This window comes from Drosophila gunungcola (genome assembly GCF_025200985.1).
Source record: "Drosophila gunungcola strain Sukarami chromosome 2R unlocalized genomic scaffold, Dgunungcola_SK_2 000004F, whole genome shotgun sequence".
Classification (NCBI taxonomy): Eukaryota; Metazoa; Arthropoda; class Insecta; order Diptera; family Drosophilidae; genus Drosophila; species Drosophila gunungcola.
Window position 1 is genome coordinate 4,974,519 of NW_026453167.1, and position 26,964 is coordinate 5,001,482.

The 26,964-nt window shown below is 43.4% G+C and overlaps 4 protein-coding genes across 4 annotated transcripts; 1 reads left to right on the forward strand and 3 right to left on the reverse strand.

Moving 5' to 3' along the window:
- Positions 1–76: 76 nt before the first annotated feature.
- Positions 77–6,916, reverse strand: LOC128253817 (sphingomyelin phosphodiesterase). Its single transcript, XM_052982501.1, is given in 9 exon segments — positions 77–248; positions 490–568; positions 571–674; positions 732–1,026; positions 1,087–1,295; positions 1,354–1,829; positions 1,831–2,672; positions 2,731–2,891; positions 6,491–6,916. Coding segments are annotated over 8 exon segments (2,190 nt in total). The 5' UTR covers positions 2,819–2,891; positions 6,491–6,916; the 3' UTR covers positions 77–151.
- Positions 6,917–7,633: 717 nt separating this feature from the next.
- On the reverse strand, positions 7,634–11,266 carry LOC128253820 (gastrin/cholecystokinin type B receptor). The gene is made up of 3 exons (XM_052982504.1): positions 10,026–11,266; positions 9,021–9,371; positions 7,634–8,879 (listed from the first exon to the last, which is right to left on the reverse strand). The coding sequence occupies exons 1-3, from the start codon at positions 10,392–10,394 to the stop codon at positions 8,001–8,003; spliced, it is 1,599 nt and encodes a 532-aa protein (XP_052838464.1). The 5' UTR covers positions 10,395–11,266; the 3' UTR covers positions 7,634–8,000.
- A 116-nt stretch (positions 11,267–11,382) lies between these two features.
- LOC128253819 (uncharacterized) lies at positions 11,383–26,204 on the reverse strand. The gene is given in 9 exon segments (XM_052982503.1): positions 11,383–11,586; positions 11,642–11,782; positions 12,482–12,615; positions 12,680–12,883; positions 12,885–13,359; positions 14,188–14,443; positions 14,536–14,621; positions 24,249–24,687; positions 26,045–26,204. Coding segments are annotated over 8 exon segments (1,767 nt in total). The 5' UTR covers positions 24,554–24,687; positions 26,045–26,204; the 3' UTR covers positions 11,383–11,420.
- Positions 16,596–19,436, forward strand: LOC128254008 (uncharacterized). Its single transcript, XM_052982772.1, is given in 2 exon segments — positions 16,596–17,560; positions 18,204–19,436. Coding segments are annotated over 2 exon segments (2,142 nt in total). The 5' UTR covers positions 16,596–16,651.
- Positions 26,205–26,964: the final 760 nt, after the last annotated feature.

The following is a 26,964-nucleotide window of genomic DNA, read 5'->3' on the forward strand; positions in this document are numbered from 1 at the left end:
GCGATATCCCAGCAGGTATTTGGGCAGGTAGGTGATGGAGGACAGCAGGCTATAGCTTTGCGGCAGAAGAAAGAGGTTCTGGGGTGAATATCTGGGTAATTTATTGTCATGGAAGCTTTATAAAATCGTTATATGTACAGGCCTTAATCGATCAACCACCAACGTTAACAATCACCACATCGAGCGGGCCATAACCATCTGAATCTGTAACGTTGCTTGTCATCGGCACTTCCGTCCGATCTTCATCGCTGTTCGATCATAAGTTATTCGATTTTTGGTTGTTTCATGAACCACACCAGTGCAGAAAATAAAATGTGTTTGTTATTATCGGGTAAAATTAAAATATATGAGTATGCGAAATGGTGAACAAACACACGAGTGACAGCATAAGGACTAAAAGCAAGTGATTACAATTACAATTACAAGTTGAATTAGATAAGAGCAACCGACACCAGAAGAACACGTAGCTATAAACTAAACAGTGCTTACGAGTTGGTCAGTCCCTTGTAGAACCACGACTTCCAGGACTTGGAGGACTCCTCATCGATCTTGGACTCGACCTCGGCCAAAAGTGTTTCCGATCGTGGGAGCGTCCACTTCGGCAGTCGCAGATCAGTCGCTTTTTGCACTCGGCATCGCAGGTGGGTCGCGCCGGTGAGTTTTTCCAGTAGTATCTATTAAAATAAAAACCCATTAAATTTAAAAATAAAATTTATGAATCCAAAACCCACTTGTAGTACAGCTCGAATAGCTCCTGATTGTTGGTCAGCTCGTTAAGCAGATTGTTCCAATCGCTGGGACGCAGAGCCTTCATATTGTACGCAGCTCTGGCTGTATACAGTTTGTACCAAATGGGATAGCCGTAAAGATTGGCCTCCTTGAGGTTCATTATCCAGGACTCGTGATCAATGACCAGTCGCGTGGTGGAGTCATGATCACCATCCACGTAATAGATCCGATAGCCAGGATTCAGATCGTAATATGGCGAAACAGAGGGTCCAATGTAAGCAATGCCATTGGGATGATCTGAAAAAGGGAATTGTTTAATTTGTATATAGTGTTGTTTCATAAGAAGGTTTTTATTACTCAAATCATGAGGGTCGTAGAACATCTCAAACTCATCATAGTGCGTGTGGCCATAGAACTGAGCTGTCACAGTGCTTTCATAACGCGAAATGATTTTGTAGAAGTTGCGAGACCACACCTTCAAACAGTCCGAATGTCCTGGCGGAATATGGCCTATGACGTGCACCTTCTCATTGGAGAACTCGGCACTTTGAAGCTCGTAAATAAACCTTTAAATTGAAGAGGTTTGTTAAACAACTTGCTATATAATTAAAGAACTTTTCCTACCATTGCAGTTCGGTGGCGGGATCCGTGGAGTTGAGCAGTAGCCACCAGTTCTTGTTGTTGCAGTAGTTCATGTTCAGCGAGATGATCCGGAAACCGGGACGCACCAGCACGGAGTAGAAGGCACCACGCCGCACCGTGTGGGTCACACTCTGGGGCAGCCACCTTCGCCACTGGACATCCAGTTCGTCGTAGAGCCAGCTAATGGAGATGTCCACCTGGTTGACATATGGCGGGGGAAAGCTATTGACCGGAGCACTTTCGTGGTTGCCCAGGGCCGGGAAGATGGGCACTCCGGGGAACATTTCCACCATCTGCTTGACGGTCTCCTTGATGATGGCCAAGTTCTCCTCCTTCGTTTGATTCCACACATCGTGCGGCGGCAGATCGCCCGTCCAGAGGATGTAGTCAATGTCCTTATGGGTCTCTGCTATATGAGACAACATGTGATCCACAGTCCTCTTTGGGGTATCGCATTTGCCGATAGTCGCCCCACTTTCCGGCAGCTGCATTCGGCGTGGCAGGACGACCGCTGCTCAAGCGGCAGCAAAGTGGCTCATTGCAATCCGCATTGGAGCCCTCCGCATAGTGGGGATCATAGTGGGTGTCCGAGATGTGCAGGACCTTGAAGAAGGGCGCCGCCTCCAGGGGAATGGGCAGATCAGCCAGACGTGGTGGCTTCGGCACCGGCGGGAAAATCACCTCCCACTCGTGGTACGGATTGTAGACATCGGCACAGCCATCGCCAATCACAAAGCTACACAGTTCATCGGGACTGAGGTTGACCCTCTTCAGCACGTATATCAGCTCGCTGCCAAAGAGCTGGGCCACGCCCTGGCAGACGCGGGCACTCTGGATGTTCAGATTGGTGCAGTAGTCCGTGATCATGCGGATAAGCTCCGCGTCCGTCTTGCCCGACTGAATCTGGTGCTGCAGCATGCCGGCACCAGCTCTGCAGGCCGTGCAGGTCACCTTGGACATCACGCTGTTCTCGATCTCGAAGGCCACCTGCTTGAGGTTCAGCAGCTTCAGGGCCTTGTCCACGAAGGGCGGATAGACCAGGCCATCTCCGCCGGCCACATCGTACCAGAGCATTCTGGAGCTGGCCGTTTGGTTCTGACGAATGTCCACCAGTCGTTGCAGGAACTCCGAGTCACCGCTGTCCATGGACAAGGCGCGATGTGTGCGATTCGGGTGCAGCATGGGCTCCAGATGGGGCTGTATGCTGCGCGGCTGCTCCTCAATCACCCAACGTTCCATTTCCGGCTGCGTCCAGTTGATCCGCGGCTTGAGATGTGTGAACAGAAAGGGCAGAGCTGCAACTGCGATAATATATTACATTAACCATTGATTTCGGAGACAAGCCTTTGGACCACTTACCATCTGCCAAAGAGAGAACTGCGAGTAGGGCCAGGATGAGCCAGCGGTTTCCCCTGGGACTCGGCCACGGCGGCTGTTGCTGTGTCATAATTCGGACTTTTGGACTTCGCTACGCCAGGTTAACTTGCCTCCGGAGCTCCACAGGTAGCAGGCGGCTTGACCTACATTCCAGGGTTTACCCGAAAAAAAAATAAAATAATAACAAGAGGAGACAGCAAATTGGAGAGTCATTATTTTGTGGAACGAGTTTCATTACGGCGCTTTTTTGTGTAAGTAAGTAAGAGTATGTGCAGTGGCTCATCAACGTTTTTGGTTTGTTTTGGTTTTTAGTATGCAGTTTCTTTTTCTTTCTTTTGATTAATGGCAAGTACCATTAACATTTATGTAATGCAGAGGACAGGCTCATAAATAAACTGGCTGTTGCTATAACTTTTAAATACTGTGGAGAGTTGGATACTACTCGTAATCTAAGAGACAAAAGTTGGACATTTTCGTGAAACCTCTAGATGCTGGAAAACAATTTTTAATAAGCCAAAAAGAGGTTTGCTTAGGAGTAGGCTAATGTTTATTAGATATTTTTGTATCCAACAAAATACCCCCTGACCATCACATTTGAAAAGTCAACAGTGGATGTCCTGCAATATTACATTTGATGCCATGATTGCGAGTACCAATCTTGTTGTGTCCAAATCCTACTCATTTATTCAGCCATGAAGGTATCTCCACTGGACAGCCCATAAATTTCCCTCTGGCTTTTGTCGCATTATGTTGCCTGGCCACAAATCCTATGGCAGCGGTCATTTCCATACCCCAATTTCATGCCCCAACCCCAGCCCCAGACACCGACCCCAACCACACCCCTTAAACACTTGACCTTTCCGATTGCTCGTCACTGGGGGGATACAGAATCTAAATTTCAATTTGTGTGCGGGTGTGTGCCGCTTTCATCAACATTTGACAGCACTTAAAATCTCGTTAGCTGTAAATGGCAGACATGTTTGAACACCCACAACAACAGCAGCAATATCAGGAGCAGCAGCAACACCAGCAACATCAGCAACAGCAACAGCAGCAACAAGCATGAGCAACATCATCAGCAAAGTCAGCGGCAATCGGGAAACTGTCACCTCCCGATGCATGTGGCATTAGATGGAATTGTTGCAGCGCTTTTATTGGGATTGGTACTTGTACATACATTTGTAGCTTCCAATTCCCAGGGACTTTATATCGAGAGTTGTTTGTTTTAAGCATCGTCAAATATCACAGTCCCAGAGCTTTTACTTCGTTTATTTACTGTTTTTCTGCTGAGATGGCCTTATCAAACTGCCTTATCAGCATCTGTCGGCAAGATGTGATTAAATTATTTGCTGCCGTAGTTTTTATTTATTTTTAAACACTGGATTATCAAGCTGTTGTTGAAGGAAATGACTTTATCAGTGTGAACTATATAACGAGTTAAATACGCATTATAAATACACAGTATAAATACACAGGATTAAGGAAATGAAATGTTAAATCAAGTAAAAGCTTAGATAAGGTTGTCAAAGGTAAGGAATTTTAAATGTTGTTAGTCAACCTATGAGATATGGTAAAATATAAATGCAATTTCTATGATAACCAATTCATAATAAAGGGGAATTCTAATTTATGTTTTGGGATGGATGGATGCATTTTTTTTTAATAATGATTTGTGTCTTTGACCCTGACTCATCTTCGGACATCCAATTGATGGTTTACCCATTCAACGGCTAACACATGACACGATATAAAATAGCAATCGAGTGCGAGTACACAAAACAACTAAAGCAAATTGATTTGTTTATGGTGGCGGCGGGCCTTAGGAGTGTGTTTTCGTGTTTTGAGTTTTGTTGGGTTGTCGGTTTGCTGGGGGGCACATTATGCAGCGGGCTCAATGCCATCCAATTGGCATAGCCCCGCCAAATCGGCCGACAATGCCCCATCTATAAGCCAGGCACTCAGACAAAAGTGTCGCGCGAAGGTACATTGGCCTCCCGGGAGTGAAATCGTCGCTGTCTTGTATTATTTTCAGGGGGGTACAAAACTTTTTATTTGCCTTCGTCATTCGAGCGAAAATCGAAAGTGTCTTCTCTAGGGCGAAGTTGGGTTCAAGTAGAAATGCATTATTAACACATTTGATGGCGGGGCAGCAAACTCGTTTCGCGGACAAGGTTAACCGAGGACAACACTAATTTCCAGCTGAATGCAGGTCAAGTTACAGCCATCAAAAGCGCCTGAACCCAGCGACATAACAAAACTATCAAAAGTTAAGCTTTCGTTAGACCGGTTTTTTAGCGTGTATAGTTTACACCTGCAGCACGTGGTCAGAAAAATGGATTTTTGGCACACACACACACACACACACACCATCTTCATGCGACGGTTCTGGTTCAGCTTTCTCATTCACAATATGTTTAAGTCTCGTTCATTCAGGGCACGATTATTCCCAAAAAAAAACAACAAAAAAAAAAAGGGCCTCTTAACAACGCAACGGTAAGTCGGGAAAAAAATGTATACGCGCCCCGAAAAACTTTCACTTTCTTTAGAAATTATTTTTGATAATATAATTTCTTCTTTCCCTCGCCTTTGTTATTTTGGGTGGCCGAACATGAAAACGCTCTGGCATGTGCTAAATGGAGTGGGTCGTCCCACACCCAAGCACACAAGAAATATACACACAAAATATACAGCTTAAGTCATTCCATCCAACAATCTTGTTGGCTTTGCTTTGTTTTTAGTGCCTATTGTATAACGCTGCAGTCTCAGTCGCGGTCACGCTGCATGTAATGTTTTAATGAACATTTCTGGTTTTATAATAATTAGGAAAGAGATGGGAGAGCGCCAGATGAAAACGAAAGTGAGTTTCTTTTCTTTTCCCAGCCGCAAATTGGCCTATGGAAATTTTTGGTGAGCTATTTACCCCGAGTGATCGATAGTTTTTAATTGATTTCACAAAAGAAAGCTTCGAACGCGAGAATACAGGTAAGAATTAACCCATTTTACACGAGCTGTCACGTTTACAAATAAACACACGTTGACCTATGGTTTATTTAAGGCACGTAAAGATTAGAAAAGTAAATTATTCCGATCTTCCCCTTTAAAGACTTTTCGAGCTTCCATCGTCGCCAGCAATTTAATATTCATGGTCAATCTTGGGGAGTGCGTGTGCCTTATTTGCCATTCGTATGTACGAGATGGCAGTGGCCAATGCCCAATGGCCAATGGAACAGCCTCGTCATGACCAAATACTGGCCTATTTATTTGTTTTTGTTTCCCGAGTGTTTTGGTTAGCGGGGGCTAATTAAACATGCAGCCAAATAGCCATATAGCCACTCATCGTAGCTCAAAATACCTCAAATACAGCGAACTGCACGCAAATAGAAACGGAAAATAGAATGCCAAACGAAAGCGTAAAGCTGCGTAACCAGAAGATTGGATTGGGACTGACTATACCATTCATATATAGATACTGACGCCTTAGAATGGGCCGCAAAAAGTGAAACATAGTGGAGATTTTGCAAGACGGTCTGCGCATGCGTGACAAGGTAGTATATCTTACAAAGTGAAATGCGCAAACGTGTTTTTCCTGACGACGCGTTGCTTCTGACGAAATGTGTAACAGTAAATAGTAAACAGTAAGGAAAAACTAAAAAAGAGTAACCAACTCAACTGGTTTCGGATCAAACCGAACCAAAACATTGACAAAAGCCGCAGACTTTGCATGGATTGTAGTAGTAGTTACCTGTCCCGAAAACTGCACAATCAACGAACTTTCGTTCTTGACCCGCCTTTGTTCTTTCGGTTTATGTTTTCTGTTTTCCGTTTTCTTTCTTGCTTCCTTTCTTCCTTTCCTTTTTTATGCTTTTTCTCTGTTGTTTGCCACTTTTTCTTTCTTATAGTTAAACACTATTTATAGGCAATAAAGTGCCATAATTCGCAGCTCTGCCTCGCCGATTGGCCTCAATTATTTGCGATTCATTTATTTGGCTCACGATTTTCTACAATCGCTCAATGCGATCCGAACTTATTTCTTTTTTGGCATGCACTCCACACTTGTCGTTTCTTCTCCAGCCGAAGATTTCACCCGCCGCACAGCGCTTTTTCGCGTTTTCCCCGCTGAGAAAATCCAACCGCTCGCCGCGAACCGCCGACAATGAATGACTGAAAATCGCAGGCTTTCGACCACAGAGCACAGCTTTTGAGACGAGCTTTGAGCTCTGCAGCTGAGAAAAGTTCATGGCTCTCGCCGGAGAAAAGAAGAGAGAGTACTGTTCAGATCTGAATGAACAAACGGAGAGAGCTTTCGCCATATAGCTGAGGTCTCTGGCGTGCTCAACTTGTGACAATTAATATGATTCAGCCTTATCGCTCTTTAAAATTGGCCAACTATTGTTCCAAAACGGAAGTATCTAGTATTGAATGTTTGATATAGATCACGATGCATTGTTTCGGCCACGATCGGCTGACTTTTTAATGTGTCTGCTTAATTAAAAGCATTGTTCATTTGAATTCGTTTTAAATATTAGATTAGTTGAACTGGGTAAACTATATGAATAAGTTTATATTTCTAGTATTTGTCATTACTACTGTTAATTTTTGTATTTTAATATACATATTTTGTATAAGGATAAGTATTTATGAGAATTCGTCAAAATAGTTATTGATTTTTTTTCTGTCTCCTCAAAAATTCTCAAAAACTTATAAGCTTAAAGATGCAGTAGGTTTCTAATAAATAATTTCTTTTTATCCATTTAATAGTGTGGATATTATTAAAAGTTTTATGCCCACAATATTTATATTTTATTAAGCAATTATGTATAATTGAACGAAATGTAAACAAAATATATAGATATACTATACTCTAGGAATTTATAATAAGCTGACTAAGTGCATCTTGTTGTACATAAACACAAATTAATTGTAGCCACTTTGCTTTTGGTTTTTAAAATGTCTCAAATTGGGCTTCAGTTTTCGCTGCGATAATGACTTAGACCTTCTCTGATCTTGATTATGGTATGTGTTAATGGTTAGTTAGTTGCCCACACCCATTCGCTTTGTTCCTCGTATTTACACGTTTAATGAGGTACATAATATGTGCGCTCATATGTGTATCTATTGGTGATATACCCACCGTGACAAACCGCTTTTTGCGGGGTTGGATCCATCAATCAAGTTCTGCTAACCGTTGGCTCCCGTATCCGAAAAAACGACAAAACGACAATCCGAGTGATTTATTAGCGTATGGTGGTCTATCAGGCGGAGGACTCGATTGACGCACTCGACGAGTCATCGCACTGCTTGTAAATGGTGAACACTTCCCGCTTGAAGCTGAGGAATCGCCGCAGGCTACTCGGATCCGGCTGCCCTTCGCCGGAGATCTGATCTGGATGCTCCACATCCCGGTTTACAGCGTTGGTGGGTGGTGGCACATCCCGGCGGTTTGGATGGCAACGCCAGGAGAAAGTGGGCGGACGCAAGCCGCAGCAGCACCTGCTCTTAGCCATTTGATCCTCGGGCATGGTGTCCTGAGCTTCTCTCGTGGCACAGCCAAAGAAACGGCGGACTTTCTGCCTCACCAGCGACACTGTGCGAATGGTTTGGGTGAGAAAGGTGTAGAAAATCGGATTCAATGCGCAACTAAACAAGTTTAGTATGCCAAAGCTGAAGTACAGCAGCCAGTCGATGGGCTCCGAGTAGGAGCCATAGAGCCGCATGATCAGGAACACCCAGGCGGGCAGTCGCAGGCAGATGAAGACGGCCATCATGAGGAGCACCACCACCACCATCCTCCGGTGTCTGGCCTCCCTGGCCAAGGCAGTAGGTGTGGTTCTCTTTACATTCACAGGATTTATGGGAGTCTTGGGCGGCAGCGAGCTCTTCTCGAGCGCAAAAGGCAGGGCCACACCCACGGCACTGACCAGGGTGGTGGGCATCAGGAGGTCTCCATTCACGTTTCCCATTGACTTGAATTGACCCTCTCTGGGCTCCTGCTCCCGGACATGCTGCTCCTGGTGGAAGTGCCGTCGCAGCCACAGCTGCCTGGCAATAGTGGCATTCAGCCAGAGAAAGGACACTATGCAGGGCAGAAAAATCAGGGTGAACAGAATGACGTAGTAGAGTCCGACATCGTGCTGAAAACGGGATATTTATAGAACTGCATTAATTGTTTTCCACACACACAGCTGATAAGATTAGGAGAACATTAATTCAGCAAGTCAATCTTCCCCTTAATCGCTGTCAGCTATTAAGCGATAATCTAGTCATTGACTCACGTCCCCGGCCACACACATATGGGCCATTTCCAGCTCGGTGACCATCAGTTCCTCCGGCACTGGGGTGTTCCCAAGCTCCCCACTCTCCTCCGACGAGTCCTCCACGTCCAGCAGAAAGATCACCTTGTACGCGTAGATCCCCAGCAGCGGGCCAGAGGACCCGATCGCACAGGCCCAAATGAGCAGCATGCTCAGGCTACTGAAGCGGATGTCGGGGCTCCAGAAGCCCAGCACGGGTCGCATCACGGCCAGGTAGCGATCCAGGGCAATGGCCACCAGGGTCAGACTGCCGGACAACACCGACGTGGTGGTTATGAAGGGCACGAACTTGCACATAAAGCCGCCAATGGTCTGGAAAGATTAACATTTACTTTGTTATGGAAGTCGAGTCTTTATAAAAAATACAAAGCACTAATCACCTTTACATTACTTTATATTTTTAATTAATTATGGAATCCTAGACTGTATAACATTTTCATTTTTCAACTCTTTTGCAACTACAACATTAACTTTTGGAGAAAAGACCTGCAGTTATGGGTCCTGTTCTGCACTTTAATATCAAAAACCATTATGAGCTACTCATATCATTCAAAAACTGTTTTATAAAAATTACTTTTAAAAAATTACTATGTTATTTCAATAAAAAAGTTTACAAATGTGGGCTTAACTCAGGGCTTAAAAATGTTCGTTGTTAGAGCTTATATCTTTATATTTATATATGTGAATCTTTAATAAAGTTTACTAGTTTAAGTAAACTTGTTTTAGTATCAGCAAACAAGTTTTAATTTCCTAAAAGTAACAAAATAACAAAAACATATGAGTTAGAATACTTGTTATTAAAATTTCTTTAAAATATGTTATTTTTTCAATGAAAAAGTTAAGGATTATTATGTAAGAGCTTATTTTAACAGAGATTTGTGTGTACAAGTCCTAGTTAAAAGCGATAGCCATAACTTGATAAACAGATGTTGATCACACTTAGTAAACCATGTGTTTTCCACTCACCCAAAGCTGCAGATACTCTGCGTTGAACTGTGCCATGTAGGACACGGTGCAGAAGACAGTGGAGACGAGGTCACTGCAGGCCAGGGAAATCAGGCAGGCTCGGAAGAAGGGTCGCAGCTTCCGGCGGGAGTTCACGTACAGGGTGCTCAGATTGCCGGTGAAGGCCAGTAGGAACAGAGTGCCCACCACGGCGGAGAAGGAGTTCCGCTTGAGGCGGTTCAGCTGGCTGAGATCGGCGACAAAGACGCCCGGATATGGTGGATACTTGGGGAACTGGGCAGCCGAGCTCGGGGTAGCCTCGCCATGCTTGGCAAAGGCCCACTCTAAGTACAGCTCGAGCTGGTCAAAAGTGTAGTGGAGCAGGGCCATTTGCAACTCTTGGCCCGAAAGTATGCCGCGTTAAGAGGTCCGGAGCTGAAAGCTTCTGCGAACAGACTGCCGACTGATTTATGGCCAGCGACTGCCGATGGGTTTAACGCTTCACTATCGCCGGCCGCTTATCGTTCAGATTGCTATCCAGTGTCGTCATTATGCGCATTGCGCACCTCGTTGCACACGCCATCATGACGATGATAAGGATGATTTCAGTGGTAATCACTCTTCCATTCATGCCCCAAAAGCTTTTCGCGCGAGTAAAACACCTTGCGAAAATCATATTTTCTATGGCTGCGGCTTCACATTTATTTGCGACACTCTTCTCTCCTCTTTTTTTTATAGCACATTTGTTTATTGTCCTCCTTTTGGGTTGCATAAGTTCGGCTTCAAAAAATACAACGCTTTCAACGCACATATATGTATTCATAATGGTATATATCTAAGGTAGGGCTAAATGTAAGCTTAATGTACAAAAGAACTTTAAGGTTTACGGTTTACAGTTTAAACTTAACAGCAAAAGCCTATGAAAAACTAACTTTAAACGTTAAACTTTAAACTAGGAGTGCTAAGGCTAAAATCTAAAAAACGATTATCCGGTAAAGCAGCGTGGGAAAACCAATGAAACAGTTTATACAAACATTAACGGCTAGCTACAAATTACAAAACTAAGCACTCGAATATACTTGGAATCAAATGGCAAATGGCAAACGGCAAACACAATCAGAAGTCACACGCACACACTCACTCGCACACACAACATTTGCCACGAACATCTGTATATATATATATATGTATATCGTTATATATATATATACATATACTGTATATAGTATATAGTATAGGGAGCTAGGTGTATAGTCTTTTAACCAGCATAGTTTTTTTGTTGGATAGTGTAGTAGTAATCGTAGTGAATAAGGTAGCTTTACAACGACGGATAGTTCAGTGTTTGTATTCGAAAATGCAGCGAAGCTTTTTGTTTTGGGGGTTTTGGGGGGTATTACGACCAAAAACTCGTAACGCCTAGTAGAAGGACTCGTGGGATCCGTCCAGACATTGACTGGCCATGTGGAGGGTCAGAGCCTGGTAGGGCAGTGGTTTGCCCATGCTCAAGTTGGCGGTGACATAGACCAAGTAACTGGAACCAGGCATCAGGTTCAGTATGGTCTCCGTTTCGATGTTGTCGGGACTGTAAAATGTACTCTTCTTATATATATCACTAAGTAGACTATTCCGAAACCCACCTCTGCTGTCGCTCCCTACAAGTCATCCACTCAAAGTTCCTGTAGTGCTCCACCCGCTTGGGCACAAAGTCCATGCAGTAGTTGGTGGAGTCCACCACGCTGCGATTGCGCTGCGGCAGATTGAACACGATGATGCAGTAGCTGCAAGTTGAGGTAACGAAAGATTTAATATATTTAATTGTTAAAGCAATTGAATGTATTTGTCAAAAAAACTGCAGTTTTTACCTCTAAAATGTTTGAATACACATACCTACAATTCAGAATAGTATTTTTAAACAGGATTGTTACTAAGGTAGAATAAAACTATAATTATGTATAGATACAATCGAATATTAAAATTTTTTTTTTAATATTCTTTAAGGTAAAGTAGTGGTTATTTATTTAACAACTACGGCTTTATGTGATTAATATCGACGACTATGTCTTATATCTTCCATTTAAACAATTGAAAAAATATATTTTTTTTAAAATTGCTTTTTTAATTGTCTTATAATTGACTAAAATGTTCTTAAATGTGTTGCAATTGTTTATTATTTCAGTATTAAGCTTATAATTTTACTAAAAAAGCTGCCATAGGAACGATCGAATAATTCATGGGAAAATCATCATAGCCTTACTGTTGTAAAACATATAGGTATAAAAATGAGAATATATGTAAATCCCATAAAGAATATTAAATTTTAGCAATAGCTGCAAGGGATTATAGACTTCAGCTTGCCGAACTTTCCTATTTTGTAAAATTATAACACTATTCAATGACAATTCGGATGATAATTTCAGAAAGGTACCAATTTTTCTATGTTGATTTCACTTGAGTTTTATTTCCATGTGCGGTCTTACCTCAGCTCGCGTTCATCGGGTGAGCCATTCCAGGCGATGGTGGCTCGATTGCACCTCGTGCGGACATTGAAAACACTGGTGTTCTGCGGCAGCTCCGGTAAATCCCGGAACAAAGCCTCGCTGCTCAGGGCCACCTGAAAAACAAAGTTATTTTTAGATTGGGGACTATTGTTTCGGAATGTGAAAGGGCACCCCTACCATCACTTTCTGGGCCCGCAACGCCTCGTCCTCGTTGCTGGGCTCGAATCTCATTAGATACCGCTCGCCTGGTGACACGCCCTTTTGCCTTATGTACGTGGGGCTGTAGAAGGCCTCGGTTTTTCCCACCTCGTTGCGCTGGCGCAGCAACTTCACCCGAATCTCGCTGCCGGAGCAGGGAATCAACAGGTGACGCATGAAAGGGCTCCTCCGCCTGGAGTATCGTCTGTGGCACCTTGAAGCTGTACACCTGCTTGCCGTGCTGTCCGCCGATCTTGAGCTGCATCAGAGCCTGCTGCTTGAGGGCCAGGGGTTGGGTGCGGTTGAAGTTCACCTGGCTGCTGGCCAGTGGAAATGTGAGGTTCTGGCGCGTCTGATGGATGCCGAACAGGTCCAGCTGGTAGTTGCTCCTGGGCAGAAGTCGACGCAGCATCTGCTGGCGCCTCTTACCCGTGCACACAATGTGCAGGTTCTGTCGGGGATTCAGACGTCTCTCCCGCTGAGGTGGTGACCCCCAAACCAGGTCCATGGGATTGCCACCGGAGCAGCTGGCAGGCATGGATCGCTGGCCCACGTACGCGGACACGGCCTGGCAGAAGTTGGCAAAGCTCTTCCGTGGGGCGTCCATCGCAAGTCGCTGGATTACCAGGCAATAGTGCATGACATGGTAGTCAAACTTGCTGAAACGATTTAGGGTAACTCAGGATGAGAAAATACTAGGTACAACAATTGTATTTTTAAACCAAATCGCTGTTAAGGGACCAAACAACACACACCAAAACTAATAAATACCTTAAAAGAAATTAAAAAATATATAAAAACAATAATAAAAGTTAACTTTTTACTTCCTTCGGTACAACAAGGTAAAATCACTACACAGTTCCACATTTAAAGAATGTACTTAAACAGTGATATTAAAATTTGGAAGTTGCTAGAATCTTCCCAAGACTTTCCCTTTTGTTTTCATAATATATCTTAGTACTAGCTTTTTAAGCACTCATAATTTCAAATTAATAACGTTTCGATGTGGCTATGTTGCTGTATAAGTGAATAATAAGTTTAATAATTGCATATAAAAATGCCACGAAAACTTGTATTTACTTATTAAAATAAAATAAAACAATAATAAAACTGTTTATTTCAACAAACAAATTACACCGATTTTGTCTAACAATTATTGCGGCTTTAACTTTATGGCAAGGCTTTCAACAACTTTTTATATCAATTTCCATAAAATTTTATATGCGAAATATATACTAAAACTCGCGTGCTTATGAGTCTTAGCATACATTTCAAATATAACATTTGGGATACCACAAAGTAATTCAGCTTTTGCTTAAATGGGGTCACATGCACCATATTGGTAACGCTGAAAATACAATAGTCTTACAAATGCCAAATAACGTAGTAACAGCCAGGTATTTAAAAATATTTACTCCATTTATATCATTGTTTATTTGACAGTCAATGGCTGCCTCATTTGAGGAATTACTCCGCCTATAACTCACCTCCTGTCCCACTTGACGATCATCTCGCGCTTCCGCACGCGGTTCTGGGTGCGGATGGCGATCCGGTGCGCGGCGGTGGCATTGAGCAGCGGCCAGTCGTGCTGCGGATGCTCCGCCAGGGCGTCCACCTTGAGGGCCCCGGAGTGGCGGGCCTGGACAAAGAGGTCGTACTGGCCGCGCAGGGCGCAGGGCAGCACCAGACTGCCCACAGCCACACCTGGACCAGGTGCCACTGCCGCCGGCCGAAGGAGGTTTCCTGCAGAGGTGGTTGGGTTGGGTAGGTTAGGTGGGGGGTTCTGGGTTCTGGGTTCTGGGTTCTGAGTTGCAGGTCCAGAGAGGCGGACTTACCTGTCTGATTGTAGTACATCTTGCGGCCCACGGGCGCCGAAAAGCGAATCGTCAGCGGCGTCGAGTCGTTCAGGTTCAGCACAAATCTGCAAAACGAGATGAAGTCGGCATTGAGGGGCGGAGTAAGTGAGCTGTTAACGCCCTTTGTCAAAAACGATGACACTAAATTATCACACGCAATTTGTTTTGCCGCCTGTCTGGACCGAACTGAACCATATGAGTCAGCGGCTTTTGGCCATACTCTGGCCCAAAGGGTCAGTCGGCAGTTGGCCCCAAAACACATATACAAGATATAAATAGTCAAGGCCAACACTTATTTCTACGAAATTGTAGAAAAAGGGCTAAGATTTACAAAGAAAATAACTATTAAATTAGGAATTCTCAAAATAAAGGATACAGGATAAAACCTGATTAAAAGAAGTACATTTGGGATCCCTTTCTTAAAACCATCAATTTGTATTAAAGCGCTAAATTGTGAAAACAGATTATTAATAATCCTGCGATCTTGCCTTTGGAAGTTGTAATTCTTGTCGTCCTTTCTTTTTTTTTCTTTAATGTTTCGGCAAAATCAAATAAGAGAAATAAAGCAAAAAAGTATATAGCCCTGGTTTTCGAGAACCTGCTTGGAGAACATATGCATATATTTTAGATCTTTACTTGTAGCTCAAAAATATATATATAAAGAATAACCTTTGTATGTTTATTTCTGTAGCATTATTTTCGGTTTAACAGGCCCTTTTTTAATTTTCGAGTCCTATAATTTTCTGGTCCTATAGGCATCAAGAAAGAGTATCCACCTTTTGAATTGTCACTTCCTTTTCGAAACTTTGTTTATCCATCTTCTCGCCGATGGTGTTGCAACTTTGTTGCAGCCAAAGATTGAGTTCAAGTCCCCTGGGCAGTGGCCTTTTTTGCTCAACTTGCTGAGTTTTGTATTGTAATTAAATGCGAAATTTATGAGCAATATTTCTAATGACAAACAGCTAAGACAAATGAGCTCGCCGATACGAAACACCCACATGGATTCGCACACAGATTCGCAGACAGCCGGACGCAAGGAAGCGATTTGCAGCAGTTTCCAGCCATTTCAAGCCATTTTCAGCCATTTGCAGCGAGGAATGCGAGGAGGATGGCCGTTGCAGCAAATGACTCATTGACTTGGCTTATGGCCGGCCATCTCGAGTTTTATTTTTATGACCGGCTACTTCCGGCCAACGCCATGCCCCATCATCATCGTCATCCCCCGCAAACCGGACAAACAGAAGTTAGTGCGCCATATAGCTATACAGCTATACAAGTACAGCTATATAGTCGTATTTTTGGCAGCCCTGCCAAAAGGTTCGGATTGATGGAGTGTTTTAATGCATTTCGACCATTGTTGGCGGCGGCGCCGATGCGACTGAGCAAATATTTGCTTTAATTTAAGCCTTGCATGTTGCAATGGCGATTGTTTGCTGTTGTTGGGGCCATCCTCGTTGTCGGCACGATGACAGCAGTCAATTATACAAGGCAAACATCGGCCAAAGGCGAGAGTTGAATGCGCTCCTCCGAAATAATTTAACGCACTTCCACCAGTAAGTGTTTAATGGGTTTAAAAGGCTGGGATTATCATATTATTGCGATTTACAAGACTTTCTGATATGGAGAAATCACTTAACAGCCAGGGATTTTACTTCTTAAACATAGTGAATAAAAATTGGAATTGTAAAAACAAATATCTGACTATTGAATTCAACAATTATATTTTGATATATACTTGAAACACTTGATTTAATATTAAAATATATTTGATTATATTAAATGGTTCCTATTTGATTTCATACAATTTATTTATGTTTATTATGGTTTAAATATAATTAAATTTTCAAATGTTAATTTTAAATAATGCTAAAATATTTACTTTGAGTAAAAAAATATTTGGATCTGCTTACTTATTTGCTTACCAGTGCACTTATTCAAACTCAGTAGCTTTCCAAATTTTTCTTTGGAAATGACCAGCCTTTATTAAGTGATATGCCCAACCACTTAATGAAAGGGTATTCCTTACATCACATGGCCAACAAAATTCACACCCACCGCAGTTAATTCGCAATTGTGCAGCGTGACAGACCCAATAATGTGGTGGAACTATCTTAGTGCCATCGTCTTCCTTCTCCAGCTCTTTGACCTGGGTCAGGGAATAGTAAATCCCTCAAACCAGACAGCCAGCACGGTGATCTTCATGCTGCCCGCCAAGGATATCGGACCCGATGTGTGGAAGGCCGGAGTGGATTGCCTCGATAGCTTCGCTCAGATCTTCTTCTATCGCAAACCAGTGGAGCGCTTCACCAGAGCCTACAACCTGATGCTGGCCCACGCCTTCAACCTGTCCAGTCCAGCGGATCAGATACAGGAGGGATTCAGCAAGCGGATCAACGAGGCAGCCACCGATCCCGGGGAGCCGCATCGGCAGGAGCTCTTCCAGATGCGCGTGGTCAGCGATCACAAGGTCAGGGAGAAGACCAAGAACATGGGTGAGCTGATCCTCACGGACAACTATGTGATTGTGGTGGACTCCGTGGAGCGACTGCTCGGTCTGATGTCCCGCTACATCAGCAAGATGCGCTCCTGGAATCCGGGTGCCCGCTTCCTGGTGCTCTTCCACAATCCCGGGGTGCGCAATCGTCCTTGGCACGTGGCCTCCCAGATCTTCAACGAGCTGATGAGCAGCTTCTACGTTCATCGAGTGGCCCTGCTGTATGCCAACTCCTCCACGAACTACAATCTGCTCGTGAACGACTACTACAGCAACGTGGACTGCCGGATCCTGAATGTGCAGAGTTTGGGCCAGTGCCACGATGGCCAGCTGTATCCCAGTCCCAGTGCCGTGCACGCCTCCATGCTGGACTACGTTTCGGGCTTTAGTCCCAGGAACTGCACCTTCTTCGTCTGCGCCTCCATCTCGGCTCCCTTCGTCGAGGCCGACTGCATTGTGGGCCTGGAGATGCGCATCCTGGGATTCATGAAGAACCGACTAAGCTTTGATGTGAGCATAGGACTTTTTTCAATAAGACTTGTCTTTATCGTTTCTACCTTTGTTTATTTGTTCTGTGTGTAACAAGCTGCCTTTTAAAAGTTTACCTAACGATCGGTAATTAACCTTTACTGATAAAAAAAAAAGCTTAGGAAATCCGAGGGCTTAATACTCACTATTTTATTTTTATCCATTGCGGTTTCTGATAATTTTTAGTTTTTTTTCTATTTATAGTATCATAGATTTTAAATCCTGAACTTTTGAATTAAATTTTAAACTTAATAAAAACTAAATATAATTTATATTAAACAAATAGGTCCTATTTTTTACCTATGTTTTCAAAACTTAAAACAATTCAATAAGCATTTTTAATGATTTTCTGTTTCACTGAAATATAAATTATGAAATATGTATTCATCGCAGATGCAAAGATTTGGTAGATCTGCATGGACAAATGTGTTTAGTTCTTTAAATGAATAATTTATTAGGCAACAGAAATACTGGCTTGCAATCTTCCTTAAAGACCCTTAGATGCCACAAAATTACTAATATTTTTAGATATATTTGCCCAGAACAAGGTGATAATTGTTTAATCTTTCAAAGTTTTTATAGCCGAAGATAACCCAATCTCCGCAACATTTTCTATTCCAACCAGGTAAATCAGACCTGCAGTTGGGAGTCGCGTGGCGAGATGGACAGTGCTGGCAACTGGAATGGCCTGCTGGGAAAGGTGACGGACAACGAGTGCGACTTCATAATTGGCGGCCACTATCCGGACAACGAGGTGGCCGACTTCTTCTGGGGATCCGATACCTATCTGCAGGATGCGCACACGTGGTACGTCAAGTTGGCCGAAAGACGACCCGCCTGGCAGGCGATGGTCGGCATCTTCGAGCCCTTCACCTGGCTGGGCTTCATCCTGATCCTCGTGATCAGCTGGCTGTTCTGGTTTGCACTGGTCACCGTTCTGCCAGAGCCCAAGTACTACCAGCAGCTGAGTCTCACGGCCATAAATGCACTGGCTGTTTCGATATCGATAGCCATTCAAGAGCGTCCCGTTTGCGAGGCCACGAGGGTGTTCTTCATGGCCCTAACGCTTTACGGCCTGAATGTGGTGGCCACCTACACATCGAAGATGATAGCCACCTTCCAGGATCCCGGCTACCTCCAACAAGTGGATGAATTGACGGAGGTGCTGGCCGCAGGGATTCCCTATGGCGGCCACGAAGAAAATCGCGATTGGTTCGAGAACGAGGACGACATGTGGATCTTCAATGGGTACAACACCTCGCCGGAGTTCATTCCGCAAACGGAAAACCTAAAGGCGGTGAAGCATGGCCACCGGTGCATCCTGAGCAACCGGATGTACACGATGCAGAGTGCCCTGGCCGATGACCTATACGCCTTTCCGCACAACGTCTTCAGCAGTCCACTGCAGATGATCATGAAGGCGGGCTTCCCCTTTCTCTTCGAGATCAACAGCATCATCCGTCTGATGCGCGATGTGGGCATCTTCCACAAGATCGATGCGGACTTCAGGTACAACAACACCTATCTGAACAGGATCAACAAGATGCGGCCGCACTTCGCGGACACGGCCATTGTCCTGACCACGGAGCATCTGAAGGGACCCTTCGGCATCCTGGTGGTGGGCGTCTTCTGCGCCGCCCTCACATTTCTCGGCGAGCTAATGACCCGGCATTGGCGCTGCCAGCTGGTCACCCAAAGGAGCAGGCAGAGGAAGAAAAGGAGAAGGACAAGGAGGAGGATAAGGAGGAAGCAGCCAAAGGATGGCCACTGGCAGCGCCAAGTTCAAGTGGCTCCAGTCGTACGATTTACGCCAGTCAAACGACGCAAAGTTTTCTAGGGACAAACAAGTCAAAAGTAAACTAACCCAAACTAACTCCCCTAGCTGGCTGCGATAAAATTGACTCAATTCCCATAAATTTGCAATTGAGAGACACTGACACTGACTTCATCCTCCATCCGCCATCCAGTGTCTGGTTGTCTCGTCTGGTCTAGGGTCTATACTCCATAGTCTATGGCCTGAGGTCTGAAGTCTGGTCCGTGCCGTTCGGTTCGCTTCTGTTACTTTTCGCGCGAAATACTTAAAATCAGAGACAAAATTCTATTTTTGCAAACAACAACCGATGGCGGGGAGACTGAGACAAAACACCCCTCGCCCTCCGCTCTCCCCAAATTGACAATCAGCCTCAGCTTTCCCAGCTGCAGTGCAGTCGGAAAATTCGGAGCGAAAAACACAGATAAAGAACGAGTTAAGCAGATATCCCTATAAGTGGCTCATTCGCTGATTGCACAGTCGCCTTTTCGCTTAGCAAGTTACTTTACTTTGCTTTTCTTTGCCTTACTTAACTGCAGAGCAGTGCAGTGCAGTGCAGCCAAACAAATATCGCGCCAATATCAGATGGCACAAGTTTCGATTCGAAAATATCGCAAATGGAATTGGAAGTAGCTGCAAGGAGCAGGGACAACTTTTACAAAATTATGTGAGTTACAGGATATAAATTCGGTAATTTCCTTGGGATTACTTTTCAATCGGATGTCGATTTCTAGGGGACACAAAATGGCTAGTTCTTTTTTTTGATATCCAGTTTAATCCAACAATATTTAAAAGTAATTAAATTGATATTTTATTCATTTACTTCTAAGAACTCTAGATTTATCTTTAAATAAAACAAATAATAATTTTCGGTAAGTCTGTATTACTTTACAAATATATAATACTTATGTTTACTGTTAAAAGAGTTTAAATACATTTTATCCCAAAGGATAAATAATGCTATTTCTAAAAACGCTTATAAATAAAAGATAAATATACTACATAAATCAAAAAAAGGAAGCACTTTATTTGGTTTTGCAAAATCTATAATTCATGTGGAAATATACTTTAAGAATTCAAATTGAAACCTTGAGATATTAGATATTCCATAAATCAGAATTCCATGGAATTGTTTTGCCTCCTGCCACTTGTTGCGGCAATTTATCAACTGCTTTCATTAATGGATCTTATGGCTGACATTGAGTGCCGGGGATTACTCATCCAGTGGCGGTGAAGTCAAGTGTAAATAGAGCTCACCCACTCACCCATTCACCCACTCACCCATTCGCCCACTTCCCGACTCGCATTTCACTTATGATCCTGTGTTGTCGGCAAAGAACATAACAATTATTTGATATCTCTATTATGCCCCGGCACACATTGATTTTGATTCTGTGAGTGATTCACGCCGAGAACAATGCGAACCAAAGACACACTCAATTACTCACACCGAAATGGGCACAGTGAGCACTTAGTGTCTGTAATTTGAAAATTGCTTTTCCCTTCCTCTATTTTTTTGTTTTTTTTTTTTTTTTTTGGGAAATTTTAGACTATTGAACTGTGGCGTTGATGCGTCGTCTTGCTGCGAACTCGTCTGACTAAGAGCGACGCCCCTCTGTCTGTTCTGTTCGGTTTGGTTTTGGTTTTGGTTTTGGTGTGGTTTATTTCGATTCCGATTCTTATTCCTATTCCTATTCCGATTCCCATTCCTCAGCCGCAGACGGACTCAGTCTCGCCCGAGTATTTTCGTACTCAGTCAAGTGCTAAAAATACTATATCCACTACACTCGTAGGAGATCTTTTCTGGCGGCGCAAAATAATGACGACGATGTTGAGTTTGATGTTGATGTTGATGCTGATGCTGATGATGAGGCATTGGTCATTGTGCGAAATTTTGATGCGCTGCAAGGTCTGCGTGGTTTCAGTTCAAAACCAAAAACAAAATATAAAAAATAATAAAAAACAAAATAAAAACAAAAAAACAAAAAACAAAAGGAACAAAAAACGAAACACACACACGGACAAAGAATTATGTTTCGCATTTTATGGCAATTTGTTGTTGCCGCTGTTCGCTATGCGCTGTTGTTGTGGCTCCTTTGATGCGCTTACAAATAAATAGTTTCACGCCATAAAGCCCGGAGAAGGGGGCGGCGTGGGCGGGTTTTTGCCGAGTGTCGGGCCGGGCAATAAAAGTTGTTTACACCGCCTGAGCCTGCGGCGCACATAAAAATGCAACGCCAACAACAATCAAACAACAGCATCAACATATTAACAACATACTGCCTTCATTCCCTACACAAATCGGTTGGGCAAGGCCCATATACTGTAGGCATTGAGTATGTGACGGTGCTCAAGCTGTGTTTAGTATCTACAAATTGGTTATAAGCAAATACTTTTTCATCTAAATTGGCTAGTATTATTCTTTACATACAATTTTCATTAAGAAGTTGAACTTGGTAATTTCTTACACAAGATATCATAAAATATTATTATGATTATTCATTAATTTTAATTTAAATGCTTTGGGTAACTGTGATTTGAAAACATTACAAGTAAAACAAATTTTATTTTTATACAGAAAGTTCAATATATAGAAATCCTAGCAATTTGTAAACAAATATAACTTTGTTTTATTCCGTATTTTAAGCAATTTAAAACTTTGTTTGCTTAAATCTCTTTTTCAATGTAAATCATTAAAACTCCCATCATATTTCTTCAAGCGAATTTCACTCAAAGTCTGTTTCAAATCTATCATAAGAGGTATACTTTAAGTCGAGTGCATTCTTTGCTAGGTGGCCACACAATCACCTTACCGCCAGTTTTGGGGTTTGTTTTGATTTCAGGCCACTGACTGGATGCCCGGGTTGGGTTGACTGGCTGCCGCTGCCGCAACAAATCTACAACCGAACTGAGCCAAACGGCGAGTGCCACAGGTGGCCGCAACGCAAGTGGCATATAGGCAACCGCGTCGAAAATGATCGACTTGCGACTGCAGATGCGAATGCGAATGCGAATCGGGAATTGTGAGTTGTGAATCGTGAATCGTGAACTGGGAACGGGAGCGCATATTGCGCCGTCGAATTAAGTCGTTAAATTAATATTTATGATTTGTTTGTGCAAAAATATTAACGCTCGCCTCTTGATTGGCGTATGGAAGGATACGCACGGGGCCACTGGGAATGAAAATAAGAATGGGAATGGCAATTGGGAATGAGAATGAGAATGAGAATGGGAATGGCTTGCTGATTCTAGCAAAACGCTTAATGGCTGCACGCGCCATAAACGCGATTTTTGCTTCAGCTTCAGCTTTAGCTTGTTTGGCAGTGCCACTAACTCGCTCCTTTTCACACGCTCAGCAAACTGGGCAACTCGAGCCGAATGTCACGTACTCTGGTTCTGCATCTCGGATCTCGAGTCTCGAATCTCGCAACTCGGATCTCCAGAATCAAGAAGCCCCCTCGAGCTGGTCACTCGATCTGCAGTTGGGCAATTGGAGCACTTTTGCTGGGTCGCGCGACTCTAATACACACACTACACTTCCAAACTGGAGGAAAAAGCCAAGAAAACATGGAAAAAGCGAACCGAAAAAGGAGTTGACGACAAACCACGACATTAATTTGAATGTTTGCTGGCATTCTGTGGCAAATGATCAAGTGTTATACGAGTCGAGGGCTTCCAGTTTCCCAGCTCCACACACAAACACAAAAACAAAAACCAAACGCCCGCAATGGTTCGCACGTTCACTGGAGAAGATGAAAACTGAAATCCCGGAGGCCGGTGTCCAGAGTCCAGAGCCTAAGCGAAAACGTGACGGGCCTTTTTTGACCCAGGCCCAAGCTGCGGCCCAACGGAAACCAATGAAAATCGTAAAAAAAAACAGAACGTTACTCATACGCCACGTGCAACGCAGCGGGTACCGTGGTGCCGAGAAATGCTGAAATCGGCCATTGCTGATAGGAATTTCGCAATGGGAAACATCAAAAGAGCTCGGGAAAATGTAATTCTTTGGTGTAGTTACAAACGAAAATCAAATAAAGGTGTAAGGAGGCATTTTAATTATATGCTTTAAAAGCAAGAGAATATTGGAGCAAATTGCGCTTACTCACCTAAAAATCTGTACAGATTTCTGGCTTACACCAAAAGTGTACACATTTTCTGCTTGAATTAATGCTCATCAAAAAAGCTAAACCTAAATCTTATTAAATCTAGTCATCAGTAAAATTATAACCAAAAATTTGTATTTATTTTCTATTGATTTAGCTAAGATTGGCTATTATGGTAGTCATTTCAACAAATTTAGAGGACTTCAATTCCAACAAGCTAGTGGATTTACCCATCAAAGCTAGCCCCGAACTTCCAAAATCGAATTAGAAGCGATAAAATGGTGGTTCCTTTTAACCCCCCCTAAAAAACTGATAGCTCAAAGTAGAACATTTGCCGTAATTTAAGAAGTTTTGGTATATAATCTGATGCCGAAGCCAGTGTGCGATGTGTGGCGGCAGCTGTGAGGGCCACAAAAGCTCGCACACTAGACACAAAAAAAAAAGTGGAAGAAGCGCTCCGAAAACATACAAACACACACATACACACATGCACACATTTATGGAGAACTGTAAAAAATCTGGCTGTGGATAGGTTTTTTGTTTGGCCAGCCACACGTCGTGGTTATAAATTATTTTTGTTGTTGCCCCAGGCTTCTTTTCATCTGCTGCTGCTGCTGCAGAAGAAGAGAGCGCGGCGCCCCTAAGTTTGGCTCTGTCCTGGCCATCTTTCGTATTTGTTTGGCCGTAATTTGATTTGTGATTTGTGTGGCAGGCGGCGTCGCCATCGCACTTAGCCGTATTGCCGCCCCGTACTCACCGCTTCCTCTGCCGATCCGCCAGTGCGATGTGCACGGGCACATCCACGTAGAGGTCCTCCAGGTCGTCGATGTCCTTCAGCATCTTGCGGTACCGCTGCAGCGAAGGACACTTCTGCGGCGCCACCGGCGTCGCCTTGACCGCCGGAGATTCGGGATCGCGATCGCGATCGGGAATCAAAGGCGGTTGCAGCAGCTCCGTGGAGTCCAGAATGATGCGATTGCTGGCCAGCGGCGAGTGGGAGATCTCCGCCAGGAGCGACGGGCTGAGCAGGAGCAGCATCAGCAGCTCAACTCCTGACAACATGGTTTTCCCCTTTTGTTCACTTTCTGTTCAACTGCTCACTTGTTTAGTTTTTTTGATTGCTGCTCAAACTTTGGCTAAGTAAGACAATCCTTGAGTGCGTGTTTTGTTACTTAATTGCCCTAAAGTGGTTGCTGCTTTTTTTATTAAATAAATGATTTTTTATTGGGGTACTTTGCTCTCAAATTTTGACTATAACTAGATACCTTCACTGTTCAGTTAATTCAATTTATTTCTTGGTCGGCGCATGTTCATAGATTAAGGGAAAATTTGATTGCACACTAAAATGTTTCAAATTGATTTACTCAATTTGTTTTAATTGAAAAGCATTTGGTCATAAAAATCTACTTTTTTTGTAGCTTTTTAACTAAAAACTAGTTTTAGCATAAATTTATTTTTTAATTTAGTTCAGGTCTTTGCTTGTTTTAGTTCCGTTTTAATTATATCGGTTTTAAAAACGTGCAGCTACTTTACTCGCCATTTTTAAAGCATCTTCACTTTACTTGGTTAATTGAGCTAAGTGAACTTGCTAGCTTCTTTTAGAATAACTCTTAAATGTATTTTTATGTTAGCAAGGACACCCAGAAACTTTTTAAGCCAATGGCTCGAATGGTATCGAATTAAACTTGCCAAGTTTAATTTACTTGGCTAATTTCATTTTGTCTTCTTTTGAAATTCTCTGGCTTTAAATTCCACTCTATAACTTTAATAGTTCTTTTATAAATTCGCTAAGATAGAAAATGTGAAGCTTCTGGGCCACGTTTAAGGTCCTGTCTGCTCTGAAAAAAAGCAGTGTTTCGATTCTAATCCGTAAATCCGAAAATCCCGAAATACGAAGCCTTCGCAACGTCGTATCCTCCCCCTCGTTTGGTCTCCTGATTTTCTGTCCTCCGCACAATTAAGGCCTGTCAAACCTTTGACACACGTCGCCTGCTGTCCCTGTGCCTGCCCCCCGCCCCCTCAAAGAAAGACCACTCTTCCGCCCACTTTTCTTTTTTCAACGTCAACAACTTATTTGGCCTGCCGTAATTTTGCCAAAAAAAAAAAAAAAAGAAAAGAAAAAGAAAATATTTTTCTTTTTGGGGGAGTAACGCTACAATGTGCGTCGGCTTTTTGTTCTTCGGTGCTTTTTGTTCCCCTTAATTCCTCGCTTGTTTTGGGGGGGCGCCCAATTAATTGGGGGCTGCAGTGAATCGATTCTCAGAACTGTTAGATTTGCTAATTGCGCCTGCCCGCTGACCTTTCCCTCGGGCTCCCCTTTTAATTAAAGTTCTGCGTATTTGCGTGTGCCGCAACAATTGGCCAAGGGGGCGTGGCAATTGGGCGAAAGGGGGCAGAGAGGCGGGGCGGTGCTGAAACACCACCTGTGGCTGAACACGAGCAATTAGCCGATGGCCCACGCACGAGCACTCTTACTTCTTGGCGATAAAAACAACACTTTTCATAAATTCGTATTCGTATTTTGATTTGTGGGCACACGCATAGTTGGAATACTTTTAGCGGGATTTTTGCCGGGTTTCCTCCGGCCACCCGTACGTAATTTCCACTCGGAGCACACGCGACACGTTTCCCCCGGGTACGGAAGTTTGCTTCTTGGCCGCCGTTTCCGTCGGCGTTGGCGCTCGTCGTATGTTCTACGTCGTCCGTTTGCCTTGACGTGCAAACGCAAAATGCCCGAGAGTCGTGCGCAAAGAAAGCCAAAAAGCCCGAGCGTCGAGAGCAAGAAGCGACTGCGCCGTCGACGTCGACGGAGGCAGCGGCGGCAGCAGAGGCAGCGACGCCGGCAGACGCCAAGGAACGAAGAAGGCCCCAACTAAGTCCCGAAGACGGCCCGAAGTCTACCCCACGCACACACACACACAGGAAGACCAAAAAAATGCAGAAAAAAACGTTGAAATCGAATGCATCGACTTTCAGATACCCGCTAATCGCAGTCTGATTCAAAATATATTGCATACTTATAGGCGTTTGGTGCCATAGAATGCTAACTCATTTCAAATTGTTGTATTTCTGAATTTATATCAAATGAAAAACTCTTTGAAAATACAAAGCTTTTGCCAATTTATAAAGTGTTTTTTTTGTGAACGTCCTGACTTTAAGATACTTTTTGATCCCAACTATGATATTAAAATCAATTGTATACTTACATGGATTTTAGTGCCATATAATGTTAACCAACTAAATATTACATTTATATATCCTTAGTTTCGTATGAAAGGCTCAAGTTTAGAGCAATTATTCTCTATTTTAAGGCAATTTTGTCCTAAAATCAAGGCAATTTACTACTAATAAGTTTCAGTGCTCTGCCAAACGCATCCCCGTATACAGTATACCCCATTCGCTGTTCGAGTAACGGGTGCAAAAATAAGAAAAACAATACATACACTTTTTGCTCTCCCTTAATTAATGCCTTT